Genomic DNA, 24,046 nt, shown 5'->3' with positions numbered 1-24,046 from the left:
AAATGGCAAAAAATGACTAGATACCTGTGAAGAATCAGTTTGTTGGATTTTTCTGGTCTGTGCTGCCCAGATCACACATGTTCAGAAATCTGTGTGTTTCAGGGCTTTCAAAAAGCATATCTGATAAAATGTGAATAACAGCAGAAAAATATATACATTTTTTAAAAATGCATGCAAAGATGATGAGTGTGTGCAAATCATGCTTCCAAATGGAAAAATCTACATAAAAATTCACAGTGTTTTAAAAAAAATGTGAAATTAAACAGGATGTCCCGCCAACCATTCCCTTCTTCTCCAAATGTGCACTGAAACATTACAGACTGGACATGGCAGGATGAAAAGGTTCAGTTTCAGATGTACACTGACTATGACTTATGGTGATCCCATGGATGAATGTGAATATTATTCATTTGTACACCAGCCAGATAAAGACCAGTTAAAGTCAGAAAATTATTGCATTACCTCTGGAGTATACTTGGACTTGTTTTGAGGCTTCTGAAGACTGGGAGTTTTGTAAATGAGGATCAGTTGCCAAGTATGCCTTTCTGCCTACTTTTCCATCATTTTAAAAAAGATTATCAGGTACATAGATAGCATTATCAAGAATGTTTTGCTTGGGTTACAAAACTGTTATGAAAGAAGCAATATTTTTAGACCTGCTATCCTCAAGGTATTTATGAGTCAAAAGAGGTACCTTACAGTGTATCCTGTAGACAGCTAGAAGCCTGTTCAGATATTGTTGTTATGTGTTGCTGTCTGTTAAAATGATTTCTTGTGGGGTGATATGGTGGTAGAAGGTGAGTGAATTTTGCTAAGGGTTGGAAGCTCAAGATAAAATCCCTTCCTTCCTCCTTTTTTCAGGAACTCCTGAATTCATGGCCCCAGAGATGTACGAGGAGAAATATGATGAAGCCGTGGATGTTTATGCATTTGGCATGTGCATGCTGGAAATGGCAACCTCAGAGTACCCCTACTCGGAATGCCAGAATGCAGCTCAGATCTATCGCAAGGTCACCTCGGTGAGGAAGAGGGTGAAGAAGAACTGGTGGAGGGAGAGGGAGGGAGAGCGAGCACAGCCTCTTCTTTCTCAAGAAGCTTGGCCTATTCCTTTCCATTATGGGCTCCACTCCTTGCACGTGTGTGTTAGAGAAGCTTTCTGGTGATAAGTTTCCAACAAATCTGAAACTGGTGCAGATTTGGGAATTAGGAGGAAGGATGTGGAAACTGTGTGTGAGAGTTCTAGGATCAGTGAAGAATAGACATAGGAAAGTATTGGGCTGTTATGGACATGGAATTCCACTCACATGTAACTGCTGAGACAGAATCCCTAATCCAACACAGATTTGGATTCTGACCAACTGCTTTCCCCATGGATTAAAATATTTCTGTATTGCCCTAAGATTGGGTGCTTGTCCTCTTCTGTGCTTTTAAACTAGGAGGCTGGAAGCAACTTGATGGGCCAAATGTTAGAGTTGTCTAATATAGGTTGAGTTTCCCTTACCTGAAATTGGCCAGAAGTGTTTTGGATATTATTATTATTATTATTATTATTATTATTATTATTATTATTGGATTTTGAAATATTTGCATATACATAATGAGAGCCAGCATGGTGTAGTGGTTTGAGTGTTGGACTACGACTCTGGAGACCAGGGTTTGAATCCCCACTTGGCCATGGAAACCGACAGGATGACATTGGGTGAGTCACACCCTTTTGGCCCCAGTCATCTTAGGGTCACCATAAGTCAGAAATTACTTAGAGGTACATAACAACAAAACAAATGAGATATCTTGGAGGTGGGCCTCAAGTTTAAATATGAAATTCATTTATGTTGTATATACATACACCTTATACACATAGCCTAAAGGTAATTTTATACATAGTATTTTTAATAATAAGGTGCATGAAACAAAGTTTGTGTACACCTAACTGTCAGAAAGCAAAGGTGTCGCTATCTCAGTCATCCTTGTGGACAGTTTTGGAATTTGGAGTATTTTGGATTTTGGAATTCTGGATAAGAGAATTTAACCTGTATCATGTTTTAAAAAGATGGAGGCAGGCTGCTTATATATGTGTTTGAACCTCTTATATTCTATCCCTTTGATTGTGTTTCAGTGTGTAAAAAGAATGGAATCAAATTTATGTAGAATCCATGTTCTTCTACTTAGATGTCCTGCCCCCTTTGTCCAGGACCATCCAAACTACACAGTTGTTGCACTTTGATTGCGCTTTAACTGCCATGGCTGCATCCTATCGAATCCTGGAATTTGTAGTTTCATGAGGTATTCAGAATTCTCTACCAGGAAGTAGTTGTGCCTCCTCAAACTGCAAATTCTAGTATTCCACAGGATGCAGCCATGGCAATTAAAGTGGATTCATAGCTCCATAACTGTGTAGCGTGAAATAGTCTCAGATGACTGGGTCAGTTGTGCACTCAGTGGAAAAGGTAAAGGGACATGTGCTCTTGCTCTTTAAAACTGCTTTGAGTCTGAGCTCTGAGCTCTGAGTAAATAAAAGATGTGCTGATGAGAGGATACAGGTTGTTGTGAAAATATAGCAAACAGCTCTGCTCTCCAGGTTGAAGCTAAATACTATCTGATGAATCTTAGGGCTAGTGGTGTGGAGGACAAAGTTACCCAAGGCAAAGCCAAGGGTTTACCAGAAACTGAGCCAACTACATCTAATTTGCTACCAACCTCCTTCCTTACAAGTAAAGTTTATATCTTCTTGTTTGTTGGCAGGGGTAGTTAAGAGGGCATTGTCTTATTTGCCATAGGCCTATCCCTGATTAGGCTGCTAGGGCATATTGTCTGTGGGCAGAATAATACTCATATGGGATAAGTGGTTTAGACGCTGCATTCTGCCTCCAGTTGTACTTCCTCACCTACTTCCTGACTCTATCTGAGCCTGACTCTCTGTCCCGTCTCATTTCAGGGCCTGAAACCCAACAGTTTTGCCAAGGTGAAGGTACCTGAGCTGAAGGAGATCATTGAGGGCTGCATCCGAATGAAGAAGAATGAGAGGTAGGGAGCAACATATCCACTGACAACAGCCTGGGTTTAGGTGATATAGCTTTTATTGTTGTTAACTTCTCTCAAGTCAGCCCTGGCTCATGGTGACCCTGTGGGTGAGATATCTTCCACTGCTCTGCTTAGGTCCTGTAAATTCAGGCCCATAACTTCCATGATCACGTCTACCCATCTGGCGTACAGTCTTCCTCTCTTTCTGCTGCTTTCTACCTTCCCTAGCATTATTGTCTTTTCTAGTGTGTCATGCCTTCTCATGATGTGGCCAAAATATAACAGCCTCGCTTTAGCCATCTTGGCTTCCAGGGAGAGTTCTGATCAAGGACCCATTTGTATGTCTTTTTTGCTGTCCACTGTATCTTCAGCACTCTTCTCCAGTACCACAATTCAAATTAGTTTATTTTCTTTCTGTTGGCTTTCCACTGACCAGCTGTCACATCTGTACACGGTGATGGAGAATATAAAGGCTTGGACGATTCTGATTTTAGTGTTCAGTTGTATATCTTTACACTTTATATAATCTATATATAATCTATCTTATTTTTGTATTGGTCATCTGGAGATGTCCATGTGTTTAGTCTCCTCTCTGGTTGTATGAAGAAGGTATTTGCAATGAGTAGATTGTTGGCCTCACAAAATTCTATCAGTCAGTCTCCTGCTTCATTTCTTGTACCTAGTCAGAATCTTCCTACTGTTATTTATTCTTCCTTGCTAGAAACATTATCATTCCAGACGCCTATGACTAGCTTGCAATCTTGTGTTGGTGTGTTGTCAATTTCTTCCTGGACTCCTCCATGGAATCTCTCAGTTTCTTCTTCCTCTGTGGTTGGTACATATACTTGATTATGCTGATAACTTTTCCCTGAAGCCTTATTGACATGATTTGGTCTGACTTTACATTGTATCCTTTGACTGCTTTCACTACATCTGTCAGTATGACAGCTAGCCCATCTCTTCATGTCTTTTCATTTCCTGAATAGAACACTGTGTAGTTGTCTGCGTCAAAATGTTATTAACAACCATATATTCAGATTCTTTGTTCTTCCTTTTTAAAATTTGAAAATATTTTGGCACAGGCAAGAAAAAAAACCTATGAGATGTTTGTGGGGTACAATTGGAAACTAGCAACCACATACAGAATTGGAGAAGAGAATATAAAAGACTGAACTTGAGTTTTGGAACTCTTATCCATGTTTGCAACATCAGGCTTCAAAAAAGGGTGTGACACATTTTTATATGTCTTTTGTTTTTTAAAATTGCATGAAAGAAGAATCCTGCTGTACCAGAGCAATAGTCTGTCACATCCACCAAACTTTCCCATGATAGCCTGACAAATGCCTTTGAGAAGGCCAGAAGCATCATTTGCAGGGAATATGCATTTCCTGTTATTGCTTCCCAAAAACTTTTACACTGGCATTGCCCCCCCCCTCCCAATAAGAATTGTGCCTCCCAATTAAATTTTCTTTCAGTCCACAAATTGCAATAACTTAAACCTTCAGTTGAGTATTTAGAAATGGACCAAGGGAATTCGAACATAGCAAATAAGTTCCAGGTGTGAATGATTTTCAGGGTCTCACACTCTGCAAATGCTAGAGATGAAAGAATTAATTGGAGAGAGATAATTCTTATCTGAGGGAGCAATGTCATCATTTTAGCCTCCACCCCACTATACACCTGTAGTATACTGTTTCTGAGCTTTGAGATTGCATAAAGCCTAGAGCTATGTTATATTCTGGGCTACTTCTCCCAGAGCCTGTAGTCCATATACCCAGTGGTTATATTTAATGAGAAATTTTGTTAAATTGTAGTCCAAAAGAGTAACTTTTCCAATCTTAGATATTGTAATCATTACTATGGATGTGAAGTTTTGTCAGTCTTTTTCTCATTGCGTTCTCACCAGCATCTCATTCCACCTCTTTTCTATATTGTGGTGTGCATGAGGTTCTCTGAAAAACATCACAAGTCTTGCAAATGTACAGATTTCTGAGGCAAGATTTGCTGCATTCCACCATGAGTCTTGTAAGGTGTGAAATTGATATTTCCTCTTGGAAATACAAATCCAACTAATTCCTTTTCCATTTCTAACTTTGACAATCAGTCTTTGAGAGACCTGTTCTCTATAAAATAATTTAATCCTTTTTATAGCCATCTAAGCCAGTTGCCATTATCACATCTTGCAGTGGCAAATTCCATACATCAGTTATGTGCTGGGCCAAGCAGTACTTCTTTTTGTCGGGTCTTAATCATTAGCTCATCTCCTTTATTTACCATTCCTTCCTTGCAGATACACCATCCAGGATCTTCTTGATCACTCTTTCTTCCAGGAGGACACAGGGGTCCATGTGGAGCTGGCAGAGGAGGACGATGGGGTGAAGTCCAACTTGAAGCTTTGGTTGAGGATGGATGACACGAAAAAGCTTCATGGAAAGTATAAAGACAACAATGCCCTGGAGTTCCATTTTGAGCTCTACAAGGATGTGGCTGAGGAAGTTGCCCATGAAATGGTACATCATGCTGTAATTCAAAGGGTGGGGTGGGGGAGCATGTCTAGGAATTATGATGCCTCACAGAGCAGAAGGGAGCAAAAAGAAGAGATGCCTGGGCTCAAACTGATGTAGCAGCAATGGAAAGCTGTCTCCTCTAATCACAAAAATGAAGATCACTGGTGTGTGACTGTGGCCCTCATTTGTTTTGGACTGGAAATCCCATAATCCCTCCCCATTTACTATGCTGGCTAGTACTGAGGGGAGCTGTAGACCATAAAACATTCGGAAAACCACATTGCTCAGTCCTGATGTAGAGACAGCCCTAAAGTCTCTGATGCATTTTCTCCCATGTTCCTTTAGATCTTTCTAGGCTGAGCTGTCATACTGAGCACAGGTTTCAGAGGCTGCCTCTTGGCTTAGTTTAAAAGTAGGACTGCAGTCCAGAGCTTAGAATAGCTACAGTTTTGCTACAGCTCCCAGAATCCTCTATCAAGGCTGGCATGATGGGAACTGTAACCCAACATATCTGGAGAGCAGCTGGGTTGGGGGGGGGAGGAGGTTGGTATAGAGGACCTTTAGATCCCTTGCAACCCTATGTTTTTAGTCCATTTTTCTAGGCATATGTATCAGTGATGTGGAAAGTCTCATTTGCAGTTACGTTTTTGCATGACCAAGTTGGGCCATGGGAAATTTCACTGGTCTTGGTTCAGAGGGCTCTGCCTCTCAGTGCCCAAGGGCCTGGCTCCAGGATAGTGTTGTGGCTGGCCAGATAGTGACATGTAAACTTGGCTGACAGGCTGTTCTTACTCCCTATCTCTCCCCATATGGACCTTCCCCTCATGCAGGTGGATTTAGGCTTTGTCTGTGAGGCAGACTACAAGCTGGTGGCCAAAGCTGTACGTGAACGTGTTCTTGCCATCAAGCGTCAACGTGAGAAAGTCAGGCGGGCTCAGGAGGTACAGAAGCAGCATGAACAAGCACCAAACATGACTCCTGATATTCTGCATTTGCTGGATCTGGATTCCCCAACACCTCTCAGTCCTGCCCAGCCATCAGCACCCACCACACCTGGATCTGGGGACTCAGCCCTTGGTCCAACCTTTCCCCCAGAACCAGAGGAGCCAGAAGTCGACCAGCACCAGCCCTTCCACTTTCAGCCTGGCTATTCATCTGCTACATGTAATTACAGTGATTGATCTGTTAATGGAAAGAGCAGGTAGAGGGGATTTGGGGGGTCCCCACCAACTGTCAGCTTTACTTCAAATGTTGGGGGAAATAGCTTTGCAAGAGGCTTGGTTAAAGTTTGGATTATTTGCACCAGTGTATAGGAGTACTAACTGGGAGGACTTCTGGTTTGGATGAGTTAAGAAGGTTTTATTTAGAAAAATGCAGAGTACAATCACACACACAAGATAGAAATTCAAAGAAACACAGCATACAGAGCTAACCAAAATGGAAATAGGGAAAGAGGATAGTGTACTTTTTAGGGGGTTGCAGTGGGGTTATAATCACCTGTCCAATGAGAAGATAACAGAAAGCTGAAGTGGCTCAGACTGGGAGATCTTCATATTTTAACATGTTACAAGGAAATAGTTCTCCTCCTCCTCCTCCTCCCTCAGGCAGAAGCTCAAAGCACCCTCCTTGGCTTTCTCTTCCCTTCTAGGACAGAAATGGTTTGAGAAGCAGAGGAGGAGGAGGAGGGGTCAGGGCCTGTAAGTTTCTCGCCCCCTTGAACAAGTCTTATCCCCTTCCCTGGAGATCCTGCCTGATAGTTTGAGAACCACAAGGGCTCCATATGTACAGGAAGTGCATGCCTTTTGTTTAAAGTAGGACTGTGGTTATTGTTTTCTTGCAATAGTCTCATGCAATAGCAGCAAATTTGGCAGTGGCAAGGACTGTAAAACAGGAATGGAGGCTTGAGGTCTGTGATGAATTCACTGTCCACCATAATTTTATAGCAAGTTTTTATATACCCTAGTGTAGGCAAGTTATGTTCTCTGCTTCCACAGTCATAATGCAGAAACTATATTTGGATAGGCTGTGAAACACAGCATCCTGAGACCCTTTGCTTCCTAGTTCTTAAAACCACTCTCTACAGAGCATTTCTGATTTTGCTGGCAACGTGTTACCCTTTGTTAGGACACTGGAGAAAAGTAACCATGGTCCTTCCCTTTCTCCATCACTTCTTCCCTCTCTCCTTCAAACACTTTCTCTCTTTTTCCCCCCTCACAGCTGACTGTGAGACTGATGAATACCTAAGTTCTTCTGGGTTTGTGGATTTACCTGATACTCCACAGAGTCTCTCTAGCCCAGCAGCTGCCCCTGAGCACTCCTTTGCTTCGGTGAGTCGGAGGAGTCCCTGGTGGGGGTGATTTCACAATGTAGAACAGTTACCTTCCCCCCCCTAAAATTCCCAGAATCTTCCAGCCTACATGACCAAACAGGTAGGCCAAACAGTAACTTTTCCAATCTCTGGGCAGTCAAATTAGAAGAAATAGCTCTAATGCTTTGAGAGGGAAAAGTGTGGAACTGGTATTATAATTCCACTCTTTATGACTATAAAGAATAGTTGGAAATTTTCTCATTATTATTATTATTATTATTATTATACTTTATTTATATAGCGCTGTTCTCATCTTCAGAAGGAAACAGGTCTCAACATATTAAGATATGTTGAGACACTCCATGGAAAAATAAGTCAACCAGCATAAATGTTTGTTTTGTTTTGTTGTGCTGTTTGTCTGAAGTTTTGGGGGGGATTTTGGGACTTTCTGTAAAAAAAAATGCATGAAGGATTTTTGAACAAAAAAAGTTTTCGTGCAAAAAGACACCCCCCAGCCTATTGTTTTGCATAAAGTATAGTGCTTTTGTGCAAAGATATTGGGTTTTTGCATAAGATGTGAGTCCTATGGGGGAAAACATTTCATGAAATCTTTATTAAAAGTTTCAAGATGCAAAGAAAGAAAGAAAGAGTATAGAGTATACAGAACTCTTGTCATCTTACCCAACAAGGGAGAAAAATGCTATTTTTTGTTCTTGTGTGCAAGAATAAAATAGAGATTTACAACCCTATTTTTTTTGTATCTGTAGACAATTGCTGTGAGTTTGACCCCTGTCCAGCATAGTGACTTCTCTTCCCCTGTGGACAGGTAAGGGTGATGCTAGAGCTGCAAAGTTATGATGAGGAATGTAAAGAGGGGAAATCTTTCACATGTTCCTCATTGCCAAACGTACAGCATATTGTGGGGTAGTGATTAAGGGCCTTTGCACACTACACAATTACAGTGCTATGATTTAATAATAATAATAAATAATAAAAATTTTATTTATGTACCGCCCTTCTTAAAATCAGGGCGGTGCACAGCAAAAACACATCAATACAATAATACAATTATACAAAAAAGATTAAAACAATGCAATAAAAATAATAAAACTCATGCCGGCAAAACAGCGCTGACCAAGGGGGGGGGGAGAGTATTCAGGGAAGGTCAGGGGTAAGCCTGCTCAAATAGAAAGGTTTTTAGTCCCTTCTTAAATTGGGCTAGGGAGGTGGCTGAGCGGAGCTCGAAGGGCAGCGAGTTCCAGAGGGTGGGGGCCGAGATGGAGAAGGCCCTCCTAGAGGTGGAAGTGTATTTCCCCTCTGGAACTCTTAATAGTTGCTGCCCTGAAGATCTGAGGGTGCGGGACGGATTGTATGGAGAGAGGTGGTCCTCCAGATACCCTGGGCCCAAGCCATTTAGGGCTTTATAGGTAATAACCAACACCTTGTATTGCGCCCGGAAACGAATAGGCAACCAATGTAGGTCTTTAAGGACCGGTGTTATATGACTGGCCCTGGCAGAACCAGTGACCAGTCGGGCTGCCATATTCTGCACAAGTTGCAGCTTCCGGGTATGGTACAAGGGTTGCCCCATGTAGAGCGCGTTGCAGAAGTCCAAACGAGAGGTTACCAGAGCATGTACTACAGTTTCAAGGTCCCCCCGGTCGAGGTAGGGTCGCAGCTGGCGAATCAGCCGAAGCTGATAACAGGCGCTTCTGACCGTCGCATCCACCTGAGATGTAAGGTGGAGCGACGAGTCCAGGAGCACCCCCAGACTGCGCACTGAGTCCTTCACGGAAAGCGTGATTCCGTTCAGGACAGGTGGAACCACCGCCAACCCCGGACCGGGAGAACCTATCACGAGTACTTCCGTCTTTTCCGGATTCAGGCTGAGTCTGTTTAGCCATGGCAACATCTTCTGGAGAGCTGGGGTTTTCAATTTGGGGAGGAACACTCATAATTGTGTACCAAACAGCTCTTCTAGTGCCTCACCAAACCACAAACCCCAGCATTCCATAGGTTGCAACCATGGAAGTTAGAGTGGAATCATTGTGCTATGTCCCAGTTTATGCAAATAAAATCAAATTCACAGGGAATTATTTGGGGCATAATGCTTCATGATATATGAGACCACTCTCCCAACTCTTTTTCATCACCCGGAGAATTGTGTATAAGCTTTTGTGAAGATAATACAGACTCTTCCCCCACTTTCATTGTGTCTCATGTGCAGCAGCAGCCCTGAGCAAGGATGGCATGAATGAGAGGGTAGATAGTCACTTCCTCTTTAATATGTATTCCTGTCCTTGTTTTCTTTAGCTTCTGTCTCCTTGAGCAAGAGTTGAAGCTTCTTTAACTGAAATCATGGTCCATAGTCCAGGTTAAATGGCAGAGAGAAACTGAGGAAATGAGATTACGATGCTGTGGCTGTTTTGGCTGCTAAAATTTCACTTTTAACTTCTGTCATTTGCCAACAGCTATGCATCCGATGTGGCATCTGGCTTGAGTGATGGTTGCGAGGGTCTCTCTGCGGGCGAGAATCAGGTGAAGCCCCTGGCCAAGCGAGGATCTGGAAGACTACTGCGTCGTCGTGCCCGATCTCGCCTGCGCATCTCGAATGTGAGTCTTGTCTGTATTGCAACAACCTATACTTCATCCTAAGAACTGCAGACTGATTAACATTACAGCTAGGAAAAGTTGCATTTTTGGACATTCCCAGAATCTTTCACTTATCAGCTGTTTGCTGGCTATAAATTGTTTGATTAGGTTGCTTCATTATCTGATTATTGTACTTGATTGAACAAGGTGTTCAAACAAGGCAATCAAACAAACTATTGATGTTAGAAGGAAAGCTATTCCTGGAAATCTCTTTTTCATCAAATGTTACAATATAGGAAATTCATGACTACAGTGGGGCAAGTGTAATATCCAGTAGCATTGAGAGAAGTTCAGTTTGTGGGCCTTGGTTTTTAAAACTGAGTTCTGTTGCTTGGCAACAGGAAGATATGACATCTTTTACTGGAAAGGTGGATTATTCGGCTAGCTTTGCATGCAAACTCTGCTGGTATAATAACCACGCTATGAAACGAATAATTCTATTTCTCCTGACTGCAAACTGCTGTGTATGTTTATACAGGAGTATGTACCACTGACCTCTTACTTCTAAGGAGACATACACTGATAATGTAATAAAGTGTTGTGAGGGTGAACTAATTTGAAGCAAAGGAATCCACTACCTAAATCTGCACCTTTCTAAAGGCCTTAAAAGTCCAGTGGCTTCACTTGTAATCATCTTGCTACTTTTTATGAAGTGTATGTGTGCATGTGTGTATGCTGTACTGCAAGTCCCAGTATTCATCACTATTGGCTATGCACTCTAATGCTGCTGGAAGTTGTGGCCTGACAGCATCTGGAGTACTGTCCATTTTCCATTTCATTTAGGAAAGCTTTTTTATAATTGTGTACATTATCATTTCATGCTTCTAGCAACAACATACTTCTATGTTCTAGTATTTTAGGGGTGGGAAGTATATAGCACACAGGCTGCAGTCCTCCCTTGTGTTGGGCCCAGTGTAGCCCTTGAGATCCACACTTATCCCCCTGCCTCTCCCTCTTAAATCAGCCCCTCCACGCTTGAGAAAACAACAGCTGAAGGATGCTTCAATATACAGTTTAGCTTCCCTCTGCCCTGAAGGAGCACCTTCCAAAAACAGCTCCAAGAAGCATGGCACAGCATCACTTTCGGTTACCACAAATGATAGCTATGATGGAGCATTGCAGCCCTTGGGAACACCTGAAAGTTGGGTGTTGTGGCTGTCTGGGCTCCAAAGCGGGACCACACTTGTATTTGAAAGCCTTTTAATGTTAATATTGCTTTTATAGAGTATCCCTTTTGATAAAGTAAAACATGAGCTCTTTCACACTACTCAGTTATGATTCTGGTTTAACTGACTTGGCTGCATCCTGTGAAATCCTGAGGTTTGTAATTTGGTGAGGCACTAGAGAATTTTGGCTGAGAATTCTAAATACTGCTGCCTAATCTGCAAATCCCAGGATTCCATAGGACAGTACCAAGGCAGTTAAAAATGGAATCATAGTGCTATAATTGTGTAGTGAGAAATGGCCCTATGACTGATGATACAGAAATTCATCTTACTCATTATAAGCAGTGAAAATACATAAATAAATAATGTTAGCTAGATAGATTGGCAGGTAGACAGGCAGGTAGTAGGGCACATACTTTTTAAACCATAAATGGCTTAAGGACCCATCAGGTGGACTCATCTCTTCCCATCAATTCAAGTGGATCTTGTAGAACCTTTGAGATTAACTGAAAGAGAAGTTGGTAGCATGAGCTTTCTCAGACTTGTGATGCATGCATCTCAGGAAGGAGGCTCAAGTCTACAAAAGCTCTTGATACCAACTTCTCTCTTTAGTTAACCTCAAAGTGTTGCAAGATCCCTTTGCATACTGATTTTCCAGAGTAACAAGGCTATATCTTTGAATTTCATCAAGTCAAGGTTAGGATAATGTAATTTGCAAACCATCTCTTCTACCACGGAATTGGAAATGACAACCATTTTTAAGGACTCAAGAGGACATAATCACATTTTTATATCCTGTAGAGGTTCCAGATCCATCAAGAAATAGGTTTTGCTGATTACTTCACATGCATTTGTATAGTTTTTGTATATCCATATACATGTACATACTACAAAATCACAAGCCTAATGTCAATTCCTTGTGTCTACAGGTGCCAGACCAGAATGATCGGGTGGTTGAGTGTCAACTACAAACATATAATAACAAGATGGTGACCTTCAAATTTGACCTGGATGGAGACAGCCCTGAGGAAATTGCAGCTGTCATGGTAATGATATGTTTTTGTTTTTAACTTAAGCAGAGGTGGTGGTTTGTAGCAGAATTTGATCTCCTGAATTCTATCTCTAACTGCTCCCCCTATTGTATTCCTGCCCTCTCCAGGTTGCCAGAGAGTTCATCCTAAAATCTGAACAAGATGGATTCATCCAGCGAATCCGTGATATTATCCAACGTGTGGAAACTGTCTTGCGCTCAAACAAAGACCAGGGGGCTCTGGGTAGTTCTGAGGTGCCACCAGCTGCCAGTGTGCTCTCAGTAAGTGACAGAACCACGGAAGCCTTGGGGAATTAAGACAGCCAGCCAACAAATCTCTCTGGATGTTTCCGCTCTGCACTTCTGTGGTTGTAATGCCCTAAACAGAGGTCCAGAATACTATCTAGGCATAAAGAAGTGCTTTGTCAGTTGATGTTTTTCTAACAGACAGCAAATTTACATTCCATTCTCCCCCACCTCCTTGGTCAGTAGAGTACTGTTGCATCCATCTTCCCACAGCTTTAAGTGGCTTTTTCCGTCACTTGCTAGGTGTCCCCTTACCTCAAGCCCAGAAATGCTGGTGCCATTTTTTTTTTTTTTTGGTAGTACCTCATTATATATTTATTTATTTATCTATTTATTGCTTCGGCAAAGATTAGTGTTCAAGCCTGTCTAAAAACCAAATTCCTTCTCATTAATTCCAAATAGGTGTAGTCCTTCTATGGAAAGGCAAAGGCAATCAGAAGTAATAGTAGTAGTATTAGCAGCAACAGTATATACACATTCTAGGGCTGAATCACTAGATCAGAATGTATGCTGCTGGCAAACTGTTGTTCCATGTAGGTCTCTTCCAGAGAGTACTTTTATTCTTTTGTCTGTTTGGATTTTGGAGAAGGGAGAATAATGGTGTCTTTGTTTCCCTTGTCCAATGAAAATATTTTTCCCCTTTCTCCTTTTAGAGTGAGCTACCACTACAAGACCTCTCACATTCCGTCTCTTCATCATCATCTCTTAGTGGTATGTAATTCATCACCTGCACTATCCTAGATTAACATTCAGACACTATTCTGTAAATCTGCCATACAACCTGATTTGGAATATTGTATAAAATTATCTGCTCAAAAAGAATATTGGTGAACTAGAAAAGATGCAAAAAAGGGAGCTTAATATAGTCAAGGAACTGGGGTAACATCCATGAAGAAAAGTTGTAACATGTGGGGTGTCAAGGTTAGCGATAAGGGGAGTAAGTGGAGGCATGATAGACATGTATGGAATGGGGAAAGGCAAAGGTTGTTTCTCTCTCTCTTTCTTTCTCATAATGTTAGCATCCCATATATCCAGAGAAGCTGAATGAGAGGTGGTTTAAAACAGGCAAAAGAAAGCATTTCTTCACACAGAGAATAAAACTGAGGATTTGATTCCACAGGATGTGGCAAAGGTCATGAACCTGGGTAGCTTTAAAAAATGAATTTTTGGAATTTAAGATTATCAGTGGCTACTAGAATATAATCATAGAATCACAGAGTTGGAAGAGACCACAAGGGCCATCCAGTCCAACCCCTTGCCATGCAGGAACTCACAATCAAAGCATCCCCAACAGATGGCCATCCAGCCTCTGTTTAAGGACCTCCAAGGAAGGAGACTCCACTACACTCCGAGGGAGTGTGTTCCACTGTTGAACAGCTCTTACTGTCAAGATGCATTTGGTTGGCTGCTGTGCAGAACAGTGCTTTGTTAGAGAGGTCTTATGAAAGGGTGAATGTTTCCAAGATTCCAGTCCTCATTTCAGTTGATTTACACATTCTGATTTACATAATTACAGTCCCGCCTAGGATTCCAGAACAGATGTGCAAAGCATCCAAGATCTACAGGTAGATCTCTGGATGATTTGTGGTAAACTAATGAGGCTCCTTGACTTTCAATTGTTTGAGGTAACAATAGCAACAGCAAGACTTCACTGACCATAATTATCGTGCTAAAGTGAAGGAAGCTTGCGGTAACTAGATGTGTGTGAAAGGACAGTAAACTTTAGTTCTGATGCTTAAATTTCTCATCTTAAAATTCCTGAAAGTGTGTGTCTTTTCCATTAGACTTCAAAGACCTTTTCACACTATATAGTTACAGCACTCAGTTTGTGAACCGCTGAAATAGTTCATTAGAAATAAGGCTAGGCTATAAAGTGGGGAAGGTTCCATGTTTGTGATTAATTACCTTAGTGCTCATGAAGTCTAAAGTTTAAAATCCTTCTTATTTCAGATTTTGGTTGCTCCAGTCCTGGACAGTCTGTATCATCCCCTACCCAACTGTCACTGGTGGATGCTCCCTCTGAGAATGAGCCTTTTAACTCCATAACTCCTCCATCAAGCACACAGACTTTTGGGCTGCCTGTGTTTTCAACAGCATCCACAGGTAAAACTGAACTACATCCAGTTTCTGTCTGATAGAATATTGTGCCAGGCCTTCTGGCCTTTGAAATGCTGGGTGCAAGCAATGAAATGAGTTGACATAGTACAAATGGTTCATTTGGACAAAAATTGTGTATGTATACATAATCTTTGGATCCAGATTTGAGTTATACGTAGAGCGGACCCAATGAAATAGATAATATTTAAACTCTTTATCAGTGCAATAAGCCCTCCATATCCATGGGTTCAAGCATCCATGGCTTTAAAATGTTCAAAAAATATATTACTTCAAAAAAGGAAATCTTGATTTTGCCAATTTATATAAGAGACACCATTTTACTAGGCCATTGTATTTAATGGGACTTGAGCATCCACGAATTTTGGAATCCACGGCAGGTCCTGGAACCAAACCCCAGAGGATACCAAGGGCCCACATTGATTTCAGTAGTTCTGCTGTTTAGTATAACTTAATCCAGATCCAAACTAGAATTTGACATCCTAAAATATCTAGATATTCAATTATTATTTAAAAAAAAAAACTCTTCTGCATTTGAAAAAAAAATAATAACCAGAGTGCCAGGTATGGTCAGAGAGTTAGCTGTGATTTAGGAAGAGTGGGTAGTACTCAAGTGAAATTACATAGTTCCTTGCCATCCTTACATTGTGTTCCATCCCCCTTTCCCCCTTTTAAAATGGTTTAAATTCTTTGAAATCTTAGTATCTTAAGCAGAATCTATACTGTAAAATAAATGGATATATATATGTACAAACATACCAAAGTTTCACAATCTCATTACATAGATTTTAGTCTTATATGGTACAGAATATACAATGGAGGGGGCAAGGCAAAAATGACACTCATTAATATGTAGAAGGAGCCTTCTGAGGGTGGGATCTTGGAGTAAATTAGACCAAGCTCATCTGTGTGTATGTTTTGCAACACTGCCTGAAGGATGCAATTTATCTCCCCTTCCTTTCCTTTCAGCCTCCACTCACCTGCCATTTTGTTCTTCTCCTTGCAGGTGTCCCCAGTATGCCTATGCAAACCTGGCCATCTTACCACATGGTGCCAATGACGCCTACGGCTCCTCCATACCTTCTCCCTCTTTCTCAGCCCATCCCCCCACCAAGTCCCCTTCTCCCTCCATTGCCCCTTACCTCGCCCACTGCCTCACCCATTCCCACTGCTGCTCCTGCTGTGTCCATGGCCGCTCCGCCTGTCCCCCTCTGGACCCCCTCCACTGCCCCACTGTTCTCCCTCGCCAATGTTTTTTCGCTGGCCGTGATGAGCATGGCCCAGTCGCTTCTTCCACCAGTGCCTGCCCAGACGGGGCCACTCTACACTTCGCCAGTCCCACAGTCACCAGTGTTCTGCCCACCTAACCCAACCACTGCACCGCGCTTCATCTATCCTGAGGTGGCATCACCCACCAAAGCAGCCCAGCTAGCCAATGGGACATTTGGGCCATTGCCATCTCCAGGCTGCCTGCAGTCCCCAGTCACCTCAGCCCCCGGGAGGCCTGATGACAGTGTGGTAAGTTGGAGCATGGCTTGAATGGCGTGTGTAAGGTGAAAGGGTGTTTGTGGGGGCGGGGGAGAAGAAACAAACAGGGTTGACTTCTTATCCTTCAAACATCAATGTTGTATTAGAGTAGCAAGAGAGGCAAGAGTGGATTAGACTAGGCTACTGCGATAGTGCCTTGAACTTGGATTCATTTAACTTCCCTCCTGGGCTAAGAACTGATGAGGCACCCTTAAAAACTGCTTTCACATCTGTACAAATGAAATCATAGTTACCAGGGCTTCAAGAAACTTGAATCCAATACATATATATTTTGTCATCTAGCATTTAAGTTTTTCTTTCCTCAAGGCTGGTGCCTAAAAATTATTGCTAGCTTCCTAGAACATGAAACCTCCTTCACCCCCACCTCTGTACAATGATTTTAAGTTTGTCCGTTTGGTAATGAGCTGCACAGTTATTGCTGCACAATACATTGGTTGTTAAAAGTGTGTTGACACATCTGAAAACAGGACAGCAAACATTTTCATTCCGATTGAAACATTTTCACTTTGTTTAAATCAGAAACAAACTGACGGCCTTTTAAAAATAAGGAACATTCCTTTCAAGCCCCACCCCGGTTCCATAAGACGCTTGGCAGCCTCACTAAAATTCCTAGCTCCCATTGTTTGCTTGTATTAGGGCCAGCCACATGACTTTGGTAGTGGACTGCAACTCCCAGAATCCTTTAGATCACTGCATGAAGCCAGTGCTAATTTTGAGGCCCAGACAATTGGCCCTTGATCACACAGCCCCTTGCTGCTAGCTTAGAGGACAGTGAGTGTACATGAGATATTCAACTATAGGAAAATGGGTTACTGAGTCATACGCTTGGTCCATCTGGCCTCATATTGTCAGCTCTGATTGGCAGCAGTGGCTCTTGAAGGTTTCAGGAAGGATATTTTCCTAGCTCTAGCCAGAAATTCCTGGTTGCCTATCCAATGTACTAATGAGGCCTGACTTCTAGCCAGACAAAAGAGTGATTTCAGATTTGTATGCTATTAGAAGGCCCAGCACACAATATATGGAGTAGGGAAAATATTATTTTTATTTATTTATTTACAGTATTTATACCCCACCCTTCAGCCGTAAAGGCTCTCAGAGAGGCTATATATATCCATTCTTCTCTCAGCAGGTGCCTCCAACCTCTCCCTGGTCTGGATCACAACTAACCGTATCAGATTCACCAGCCTCTGACTGTCTCACAGCCCGGCTTTCACCCATCAGTGAAGGTGAGAAGTGTTCTAGAATGTGTGAGACCCAGAGTTAAGTCACAGTCTGGATGTGGCAGCATGATGCAAAACTGTGTTGGAGGCTTGAGACAACACCTATACAGACTGCTGTTTTGCCCCTAGGCTTGGAAACCTATTCTCTTTCTGTGCCTTAGACGATGCAAAGTAGCAATTGATGGGAAATGGGCTTCTCTTTATAGGATCACTGTCCTCTTAGCAATTCCAATCAAGTTTCACTTGGAACAAAGGAAGGTGTGAGCTTAATAGGCAGATTTGCCTCTCATAGGCACACCTCAACAAAACTGAAGCAGCTCTGCTCAGCATGTACATGGGAGGTATACCAGAAGGGTTGAAGGTTTATTTTTAAAGAAAAATTTGGTTCAAGAATGGAGGAATCTCTGTTCTGCTTTCTCCAAAAACATTGTTGTGGGACAGAAACATACCTAATCACTGCATCCCACAATAAAACTTCCCACTGGCTTTTCTTTGCCCACAGAGCCCAAACCACAGATTCTGGGCCGCTTCCAGGTGACACCAACAAGGGATGTACCTCCTGAAGAAGCCCCAAAGACCAATGAATCCAGCACTCCAAGCACTTCAGACTCTGACAGCGGGTCTCCAGGTGGAACCCCAGTGCAGGAAGCAGAGGAGGGCACCACCCCTGTGGCAGAAGAAGAAGTGGAGCCCCCACCGCACCCCCCCTTTGTCTGGATGAATCATTTGCACAGCCCATCCTACCCAAGTAGCGATGATTCAGACAACGGTGATGATGACGATGTCTGGGACGAGCTGCAGCACTTGCGTCAGAAGTGAGCATTGCTGTGTTCCTGAGACTAAAGGGCCCTTTCCCCAGACCCCTCCTTGACTTGACATATCCTCTTCCCTCCCGTTTCCTCTTAGGCATTTCTCTGAAGTAGAAGCACTTCAGGCCCGGCAGAAACAGGAGATAGAGGACCTCTATGCCCGCCTGGGCAAGGTGCCACCTGCTGGAATTGTGTCACCTGCCACTATGCTCTCCAGCCGCCAGCGCCGCCTCTCCAAGGGGAGTTTCAACCCTTTACGGCGCAGCAGTCTGCAACGCTTGGATGCTGTGCAGCCCCAAGGTAAATTGCTGCTTCCTCTCATCTGCCCTAGCGCAATGAAAACAAAAGCTAAGGGGGAAACTCAGTAGCTTTTGGACTATAGCTGATGTGTATCACAAGGATCAGGAAAAAGGGGGGGGGGGGGCTCTATTTGACTCTTTGGCCTGAATTATTCTATTAAAGTTGTAACAATTTGGAGAAAGCCTAGTTAACTGGAAAAGTGACCTGCTGTGCAGAGCTCCAGAAATCCACCCAGCTTAAGTCAAGGAGTGTGTAGCCCAGATATTTAAAAAACAAAATAACAAACTTTTGTCCCATTTCCAGCAGGGTTTTGTGGAGAGCTGTCTGGCATTGCTAGTACTGCATGCACAGCTTTTGGTTCTGCTTCTCTTAATAAGCAGGTGTGTATTTAATGGATGACTGAAGAAAACTTGTTCCTCAGAATAATAAAGCTATAGCTGTGTCAGCATCTGTTGTCTCACAAACTCTTCCTAATTTAAAAGCCTTAAAAAGACCAACACTGTCTGCTTAGACAAGTTTGATAAAATAATAATAAAAAAATTGTTCACCATCCCACATAGTGAGTAGTTGCTTCCTTAAAACACTAAATTTATTGTATATTTGGAAGTAAGTCTTTCATTAAATGCCTTGCCCCTCCATATACCTTTTAAAATTTCATAAAATTACAAAGAGAAATAAAATACTGCACTTTTGGTTTTCCTAGCAGAAACACCTTAGCATCAGCAGTGTACTGTACTGTTTTGCTGTCCTACTTAGCTGTGTGAATCAACTTAACAGTATTCCTTGGGGCTAGCCTGCAAAGCCTTCATATTGATTTCCTTAAATAACCTGAATAGCCTTCTCACTGGTTCATCTGTCCTAAACTGTAGGCGTCATCATTGCCTTTGGGTCATGCTTTTACCTCTTGTAACTAAGCTGGAGTACATATAACTGAAACAGTCTCCTGTTCTTTCACTGTCTGTCCCCATCTACGTTCCTCTTCTTGGTTATTTCACATGACCATGTTTAGATTTGGAGTAGGGACCTGCCAGCCTTGTTCTTTATAACGTATCATGTAGATGGACATAACTACAGAAATAAAATGAGTAAACCAGAAGATCTAAGAATTCCATTCACTTAATAAGTGAGATGTTACAGAATTCTCTCACTTCCTTAAGTCATTTTTCTTCTATAATGGTAACTATTATGATTTTGATCCTCTCTAGAATAGTCCCACACTCACATGATGGTTGTCCCTACAGGTATCATGAGAAGGAATTCTGTGAGTGGCGGTACCAGCAACACATCTCAGGAGCAGCGGCAAACCAAGGGTGTGAAGTTCGCCAGTGATATTGGATGCATGGTAAGGCATGGCCTAGAAGGATCGCAGTGTGATTGTGTACCCTTATCCAGAGCATAACTTGTCCATGTTGGACAGACAAAGCCAGTACAGCCCTTCTGGCTTGACTATTCTTAGGAGAAAAGGTGACATTATTTATGTGCCCTGTGGATGGCTGGAATATGGTTTTATATTCTATTCCCAAACTTGGTCAGTCAACATGTGGATGATAATAACCAGAAACCCAGGAAACCATTCCTGATGAATGTAGATCTGGCCAGGATGACACATTACATCATGTCTAAATTATTGCAACAGACGCTACACAGGACTGCCTCTGAAGACGATTCAGAAATGCCAACTGGTCCAGAATGCATCATTGTGACTTTTTAAAGAGGGATGGTGACTGACTGCTATGGCCGAAATGCTGCATTTACTTCCAATTTGTTTCTGGGCACAACTTGAAGAACTGGTACTAATCTTGAAAGTTCTAGATTTATGAGCAGGATATTGGATGGACTGCTGTCACCCATGCTACGAATCCTGCCTCTGAAGATCATATTTAGAGAGTTTCTTGTATACCCCCCAAACTTCTGACGTATATTTAGTGGGGCGTAGGTAGAGGGCCGTATCAGTGACTGCACCCAGCCACTGCAACACTTGTCCAGAGGGGGGGGGGATCTGTTTCATTTCCTTACTCACAACTTTCTGAAAGTTGGCGAAGATCTTCCTTTTTATGAAGGTCTTCAGTGGAGTAATTTCTACTTGCTGTTTTGGTCAGTTTTTACTATTTTTTAATTCTGTTATTGCTGTGGACTGTTCTTTCTGCATCTGCTTTTGTTTTTATGCTAGTCTCTTTTTAATTGCTAAATATTTATTTAATGTGAGCAGTCTGGAAATCTTTGTGGAGAATAGGTGGGATGCAAATAGTTTTACATAGATAACAAACAAACACACAAAAAATCCTGAATGTGCCGTTTGCAAGCAGGATCATGAATAGCTATATACATTATGGAAGATGAGCTGGGGACATCTGATGAGCACATGGCAAGTACTGTACATCACTTGCCATGTGCCTTTTAGCTAGGACACAATCTGCTGCACCTGTGTGCTGACCTCAAACCACACCCAGCAATAGATCTAAGGCTGGTACAGTACAAGTGTCCTCACCTGCTATATATTGTTACATATATAGACCTGCGTAAGTACTTTATGTAACACAATAAAATGCAATAATTTGGAACATGCTTTCAAAGGAGAAAGCAGATGAATGACATATTCATGGATTAACAGGAAGTAGTTTATCTTAGAAAGCACCAGAACAAAAATATATTTAAAAACCTCTAATTACAGTCAGTTGTTTTAAAGAGAGATGGGAAAAACAAACATCCAGACAGAGCTAGTCCCACATCAAGGAGCCTAGTGTGACAAAGGTTTGACTTTCCCCACTAACTTGAGGGAAAGGGTTCACAGATGTAGAACAGTGCATCAGCATGGAGTGAAAATCTAGCAACAGATCCTTGCATATAGTCAGAGGGAATATTGTTCAGGGACTGAAGAATTAGAAATGCAGCCCTTAGTATATGTTTGCATTCCTGTGTTACAGAAACCAGAACCTAGTGGCCATATCCGAATTTTAATTTCTGGCACTAGAATAATTATGCACACAAAAGATACGTGTTCTCATTTGCTCCAGAATCATGGATAAACCTGCCTATCATTCTTTTTAAACATGGATGCTGTTGTAAATACTGTATATGGAGTCTAGCTCAGACCTTGGAAAAGTTACTATGGCCTGTTACAGACTGCCAAAATAAAGCTGCTTCGGGTCTCTTTGGAGGTATGCTGTTTAAATGATGCATGCATCCTAAGAATCCGGAAGCTGCACCAAAGCTGCACTCCAGTGCTTAGGAATGGAGTGTGGCTTTAGCGCAACCTCCGGACTCTTAGGACCCATGCATCATTTAAATAGCATACCTCCAAAGAGACACGAAGCAGCTTTATTTTGGCAGTCTGTAACAGGCCTGTAAGTCCCAGAATCCAGGATGTGTGGAGAAGTTATAGTCCCCTCCTTTTCCCAAGCACATATTAAATCTAATTGTCCAGTAGTTCAGTCGATATCATTCTCAGCCCCCCATCTCAGCATATTTTAAATGGAAGTACAATACTAAGGTTGAAGTAGATTTCCCTACTCACTTGTACATTTGGCCATCTATATCTACATATTCTGAATCTGCAGATTCAGCCAACCACGGTTGGAAATATATTCACACACCAAAACGTAATTTTAAAAAGTGACCCTTGATTTTACTGTTTTATATAATGGACACCATTTTACTATCCCATTGTATATAATGGGAATTGAGCATCCACAGATTTTGGTATCCACGGGTGGTGTGTGTCTTAGAACCAAACCCCTGCAGATATTGAGAGCCCACTGTATTCCCTTTCTCCGGCAATACTTGGAAACTCATTTTATTTCTCTGATATTTTCTTTTATTTCTTTAGTAGCCAGATTGCCTGTGGAAAACCTTTGTGGACTACCTCAGCCTATTGCCTACCATTGGAAGGATGGAAGTTCATGGCCAAGAGTCCTTTGCAACATCTGCCTTATGCTCTAGCTGTGAGGCCAACCACCATCACCCCATATGGCAATTTTTTCCTTGTGGAAATAAGAGAAGTCTCCAAGAAACATACTTGGAATAAGCAACTGAAAATGGAAGCAACATGTCACTACAGTGTACCCTTTTTCTCTACACAGACTTTGGAGCTATAGGGAGAAGCCTAGTTCCTGTTTGAGGTTGCTTTGTGTGCAGATGTGTATGTCTTTGCTGCTGTTTCTCTTGCAAACAAATGCTACTGTAACAGAAGCAGGACATCATCTGGCCTTTTGGATCTCCCATACTATGGAGTCAGGGCTCCAAGCCAGATTGACCCATGTACTGGGACAGGAGTAGGGAAGGGTCCAGACCTGGCTTAAGCAGGTGTTTCCCTTCCATGCCTTGCATGGCTTCATTTGTAAAGCCAGGTCAAAGGGCTCGGAAATCTTTGACCAGCTGCCTTAAGGGGAAAAAATTCAAACTCTCCCTCAGTATTACAGGGATTGGGGCCTTCCTTCTTGCTTTAGCCCTCAGGCTGTTGCGCTTGACAGCAATGGTACGATACTAGATTGCCTCTTGCACTTTTTAAAAACCTTGCCCTGATTGGGAAATGAACTGCTTGGGGCCCATCCCTTTACTTGCACAGGAATCTGCACTTTGGAATGAAGCTCTGATGCTTTCACCCTTGTGTATGATGTTTCATGTTTTATATAAAGATGGGCTTTGGAAGGGAAACAGATACTCTTTCAGTGTCCTTTATGATTATGATATTATTATTTAATGTAAGAGTTCCCCCTGTTTCTCCTAGCAGCTCCATGATAAGATAAGGAAATATTATACATATTCCACACTTAGCTACAGTACATATCTACAAGAACAACACAAAGGAAAAAACCAAACACAGTCACCTGAGAATCCCTCTTCCTAAATGTCAGCTGCCATTATATTCTGATCACCATACTGATCGTGCTTCCTGATGGAAGGCACCTAGTTTCCAATCAAGATATTATGCCACCATTCCATCATTTCTCCTTTAACAGATTCTCTGTAAGCTGGGGGCAGGGGGAGCAAAGCAATGGTGGAGAAACACTGGGCTACAAATAGAAGGCATGATCTTTTAGATCCCATGTAAATTAACATGAATGA

The 24,046-nt window shown here is 42.1% G+C and overlaps 1 protein-coding gene across 4 annotated transcripts in view; it reads left to right on the top strand.

The window, feature by feature from the left end:
* The window catches only part of WNK4 (WNK lysine deficient protein kinase 4), a 49,165-nt gene extending 25,530 nt beyond the window's left edge, over window positions 1-23,635 (top strand). The window contains exons 4-20 of one of the 4 annotated variants that reach the window (XM_089532174.1): window positions 862-1,019; window positions 2,936-3,024; window positions 5,312-5,531; window positions 6,359-6,692; window positions 7,746-7,855; window positions 8,604-8,662; window positions 10,308-10,449; window positions 12,584-12,700; window positions 12,814-12,966; window positions 13,644-13,701; window positions 14,941-15,093; window positions 16,112-16,623; window positions 17,783-17,879; window positions 18,376-18,688; window positions 18,780-18,982; window positions 20,224-20,324; window positions 22,809-23,635. In XM_089532174.1, coding sequence (XP_089388300.1) covers window positions 862-1,019; window positions 2,936-3,024; window positions 5,312-5,531; window positions 6,359-6,692; window positions 7,746-7,855; window positions 8,604-8,662; window positions 10,308-10,449; window positions 12,584-12,700; window positions 12,814-12,966; window positions 13,644-13,701; window positions 14,941-15,093; window positions 16,112-16,623; window positions 17,783-17,879; window positions 18,376-18,688; window positions 18,780-18,982; window positions 20,224-20,324; window positions 22,809-22,811 — 2,822 coding nt within the window. In that variant the 3' untranslated portion in view covers window positions 22,812-23,635. Of the gene's footprint in view, window positions 1-861; window positions 1,020-2,935; window positions 3,025-5,311; window positions 5,532-6,358; window positions 6,693-7,745; window positions 7,856-8,603; window positions 8,663-10,307; window positions 10,450-12,583; window positions 12,701-12,813; window positions 12,967-13,643; window positions 13,702-14,940; window positions 15,094-16,111; window positions 16,624-17,779; window positions 17,880-18,375; window positions 18,689-18,779; window positions 18,983-19,285; window positions 19,363-20,223; window positions 20,325-22,808 lie in introns of those variants that run through there. The other 3 variants (XM_089532172.1, XM_089532176.1, XM_089532175.1) reach the window with 3 other exon arrangements.
* Window positions 23,636-24,046: the final 411 nt, after the last annotated feature.

This window comes from Sceloporus occidentalis, unplaced genomic scaffold (assembly GCF_023333645.1).
Source record: "Sceloporus occidentalis isolate IW3139 unplaced genomic scaffold, rSceOcc1.0.p SCAF_7, whole genome shotgun sequence".
In the NCBI taxonomy this organism is placed as follows: Eukaryota; Metazoa; Chordata; class Lepidosauria; order Squamata; family Phrynosomatidae; genus Sceloporus; species Sceloporus occidentalis.
This window is presented reverse-complemented; position numbering and strand designations above follow the sequence as displayed.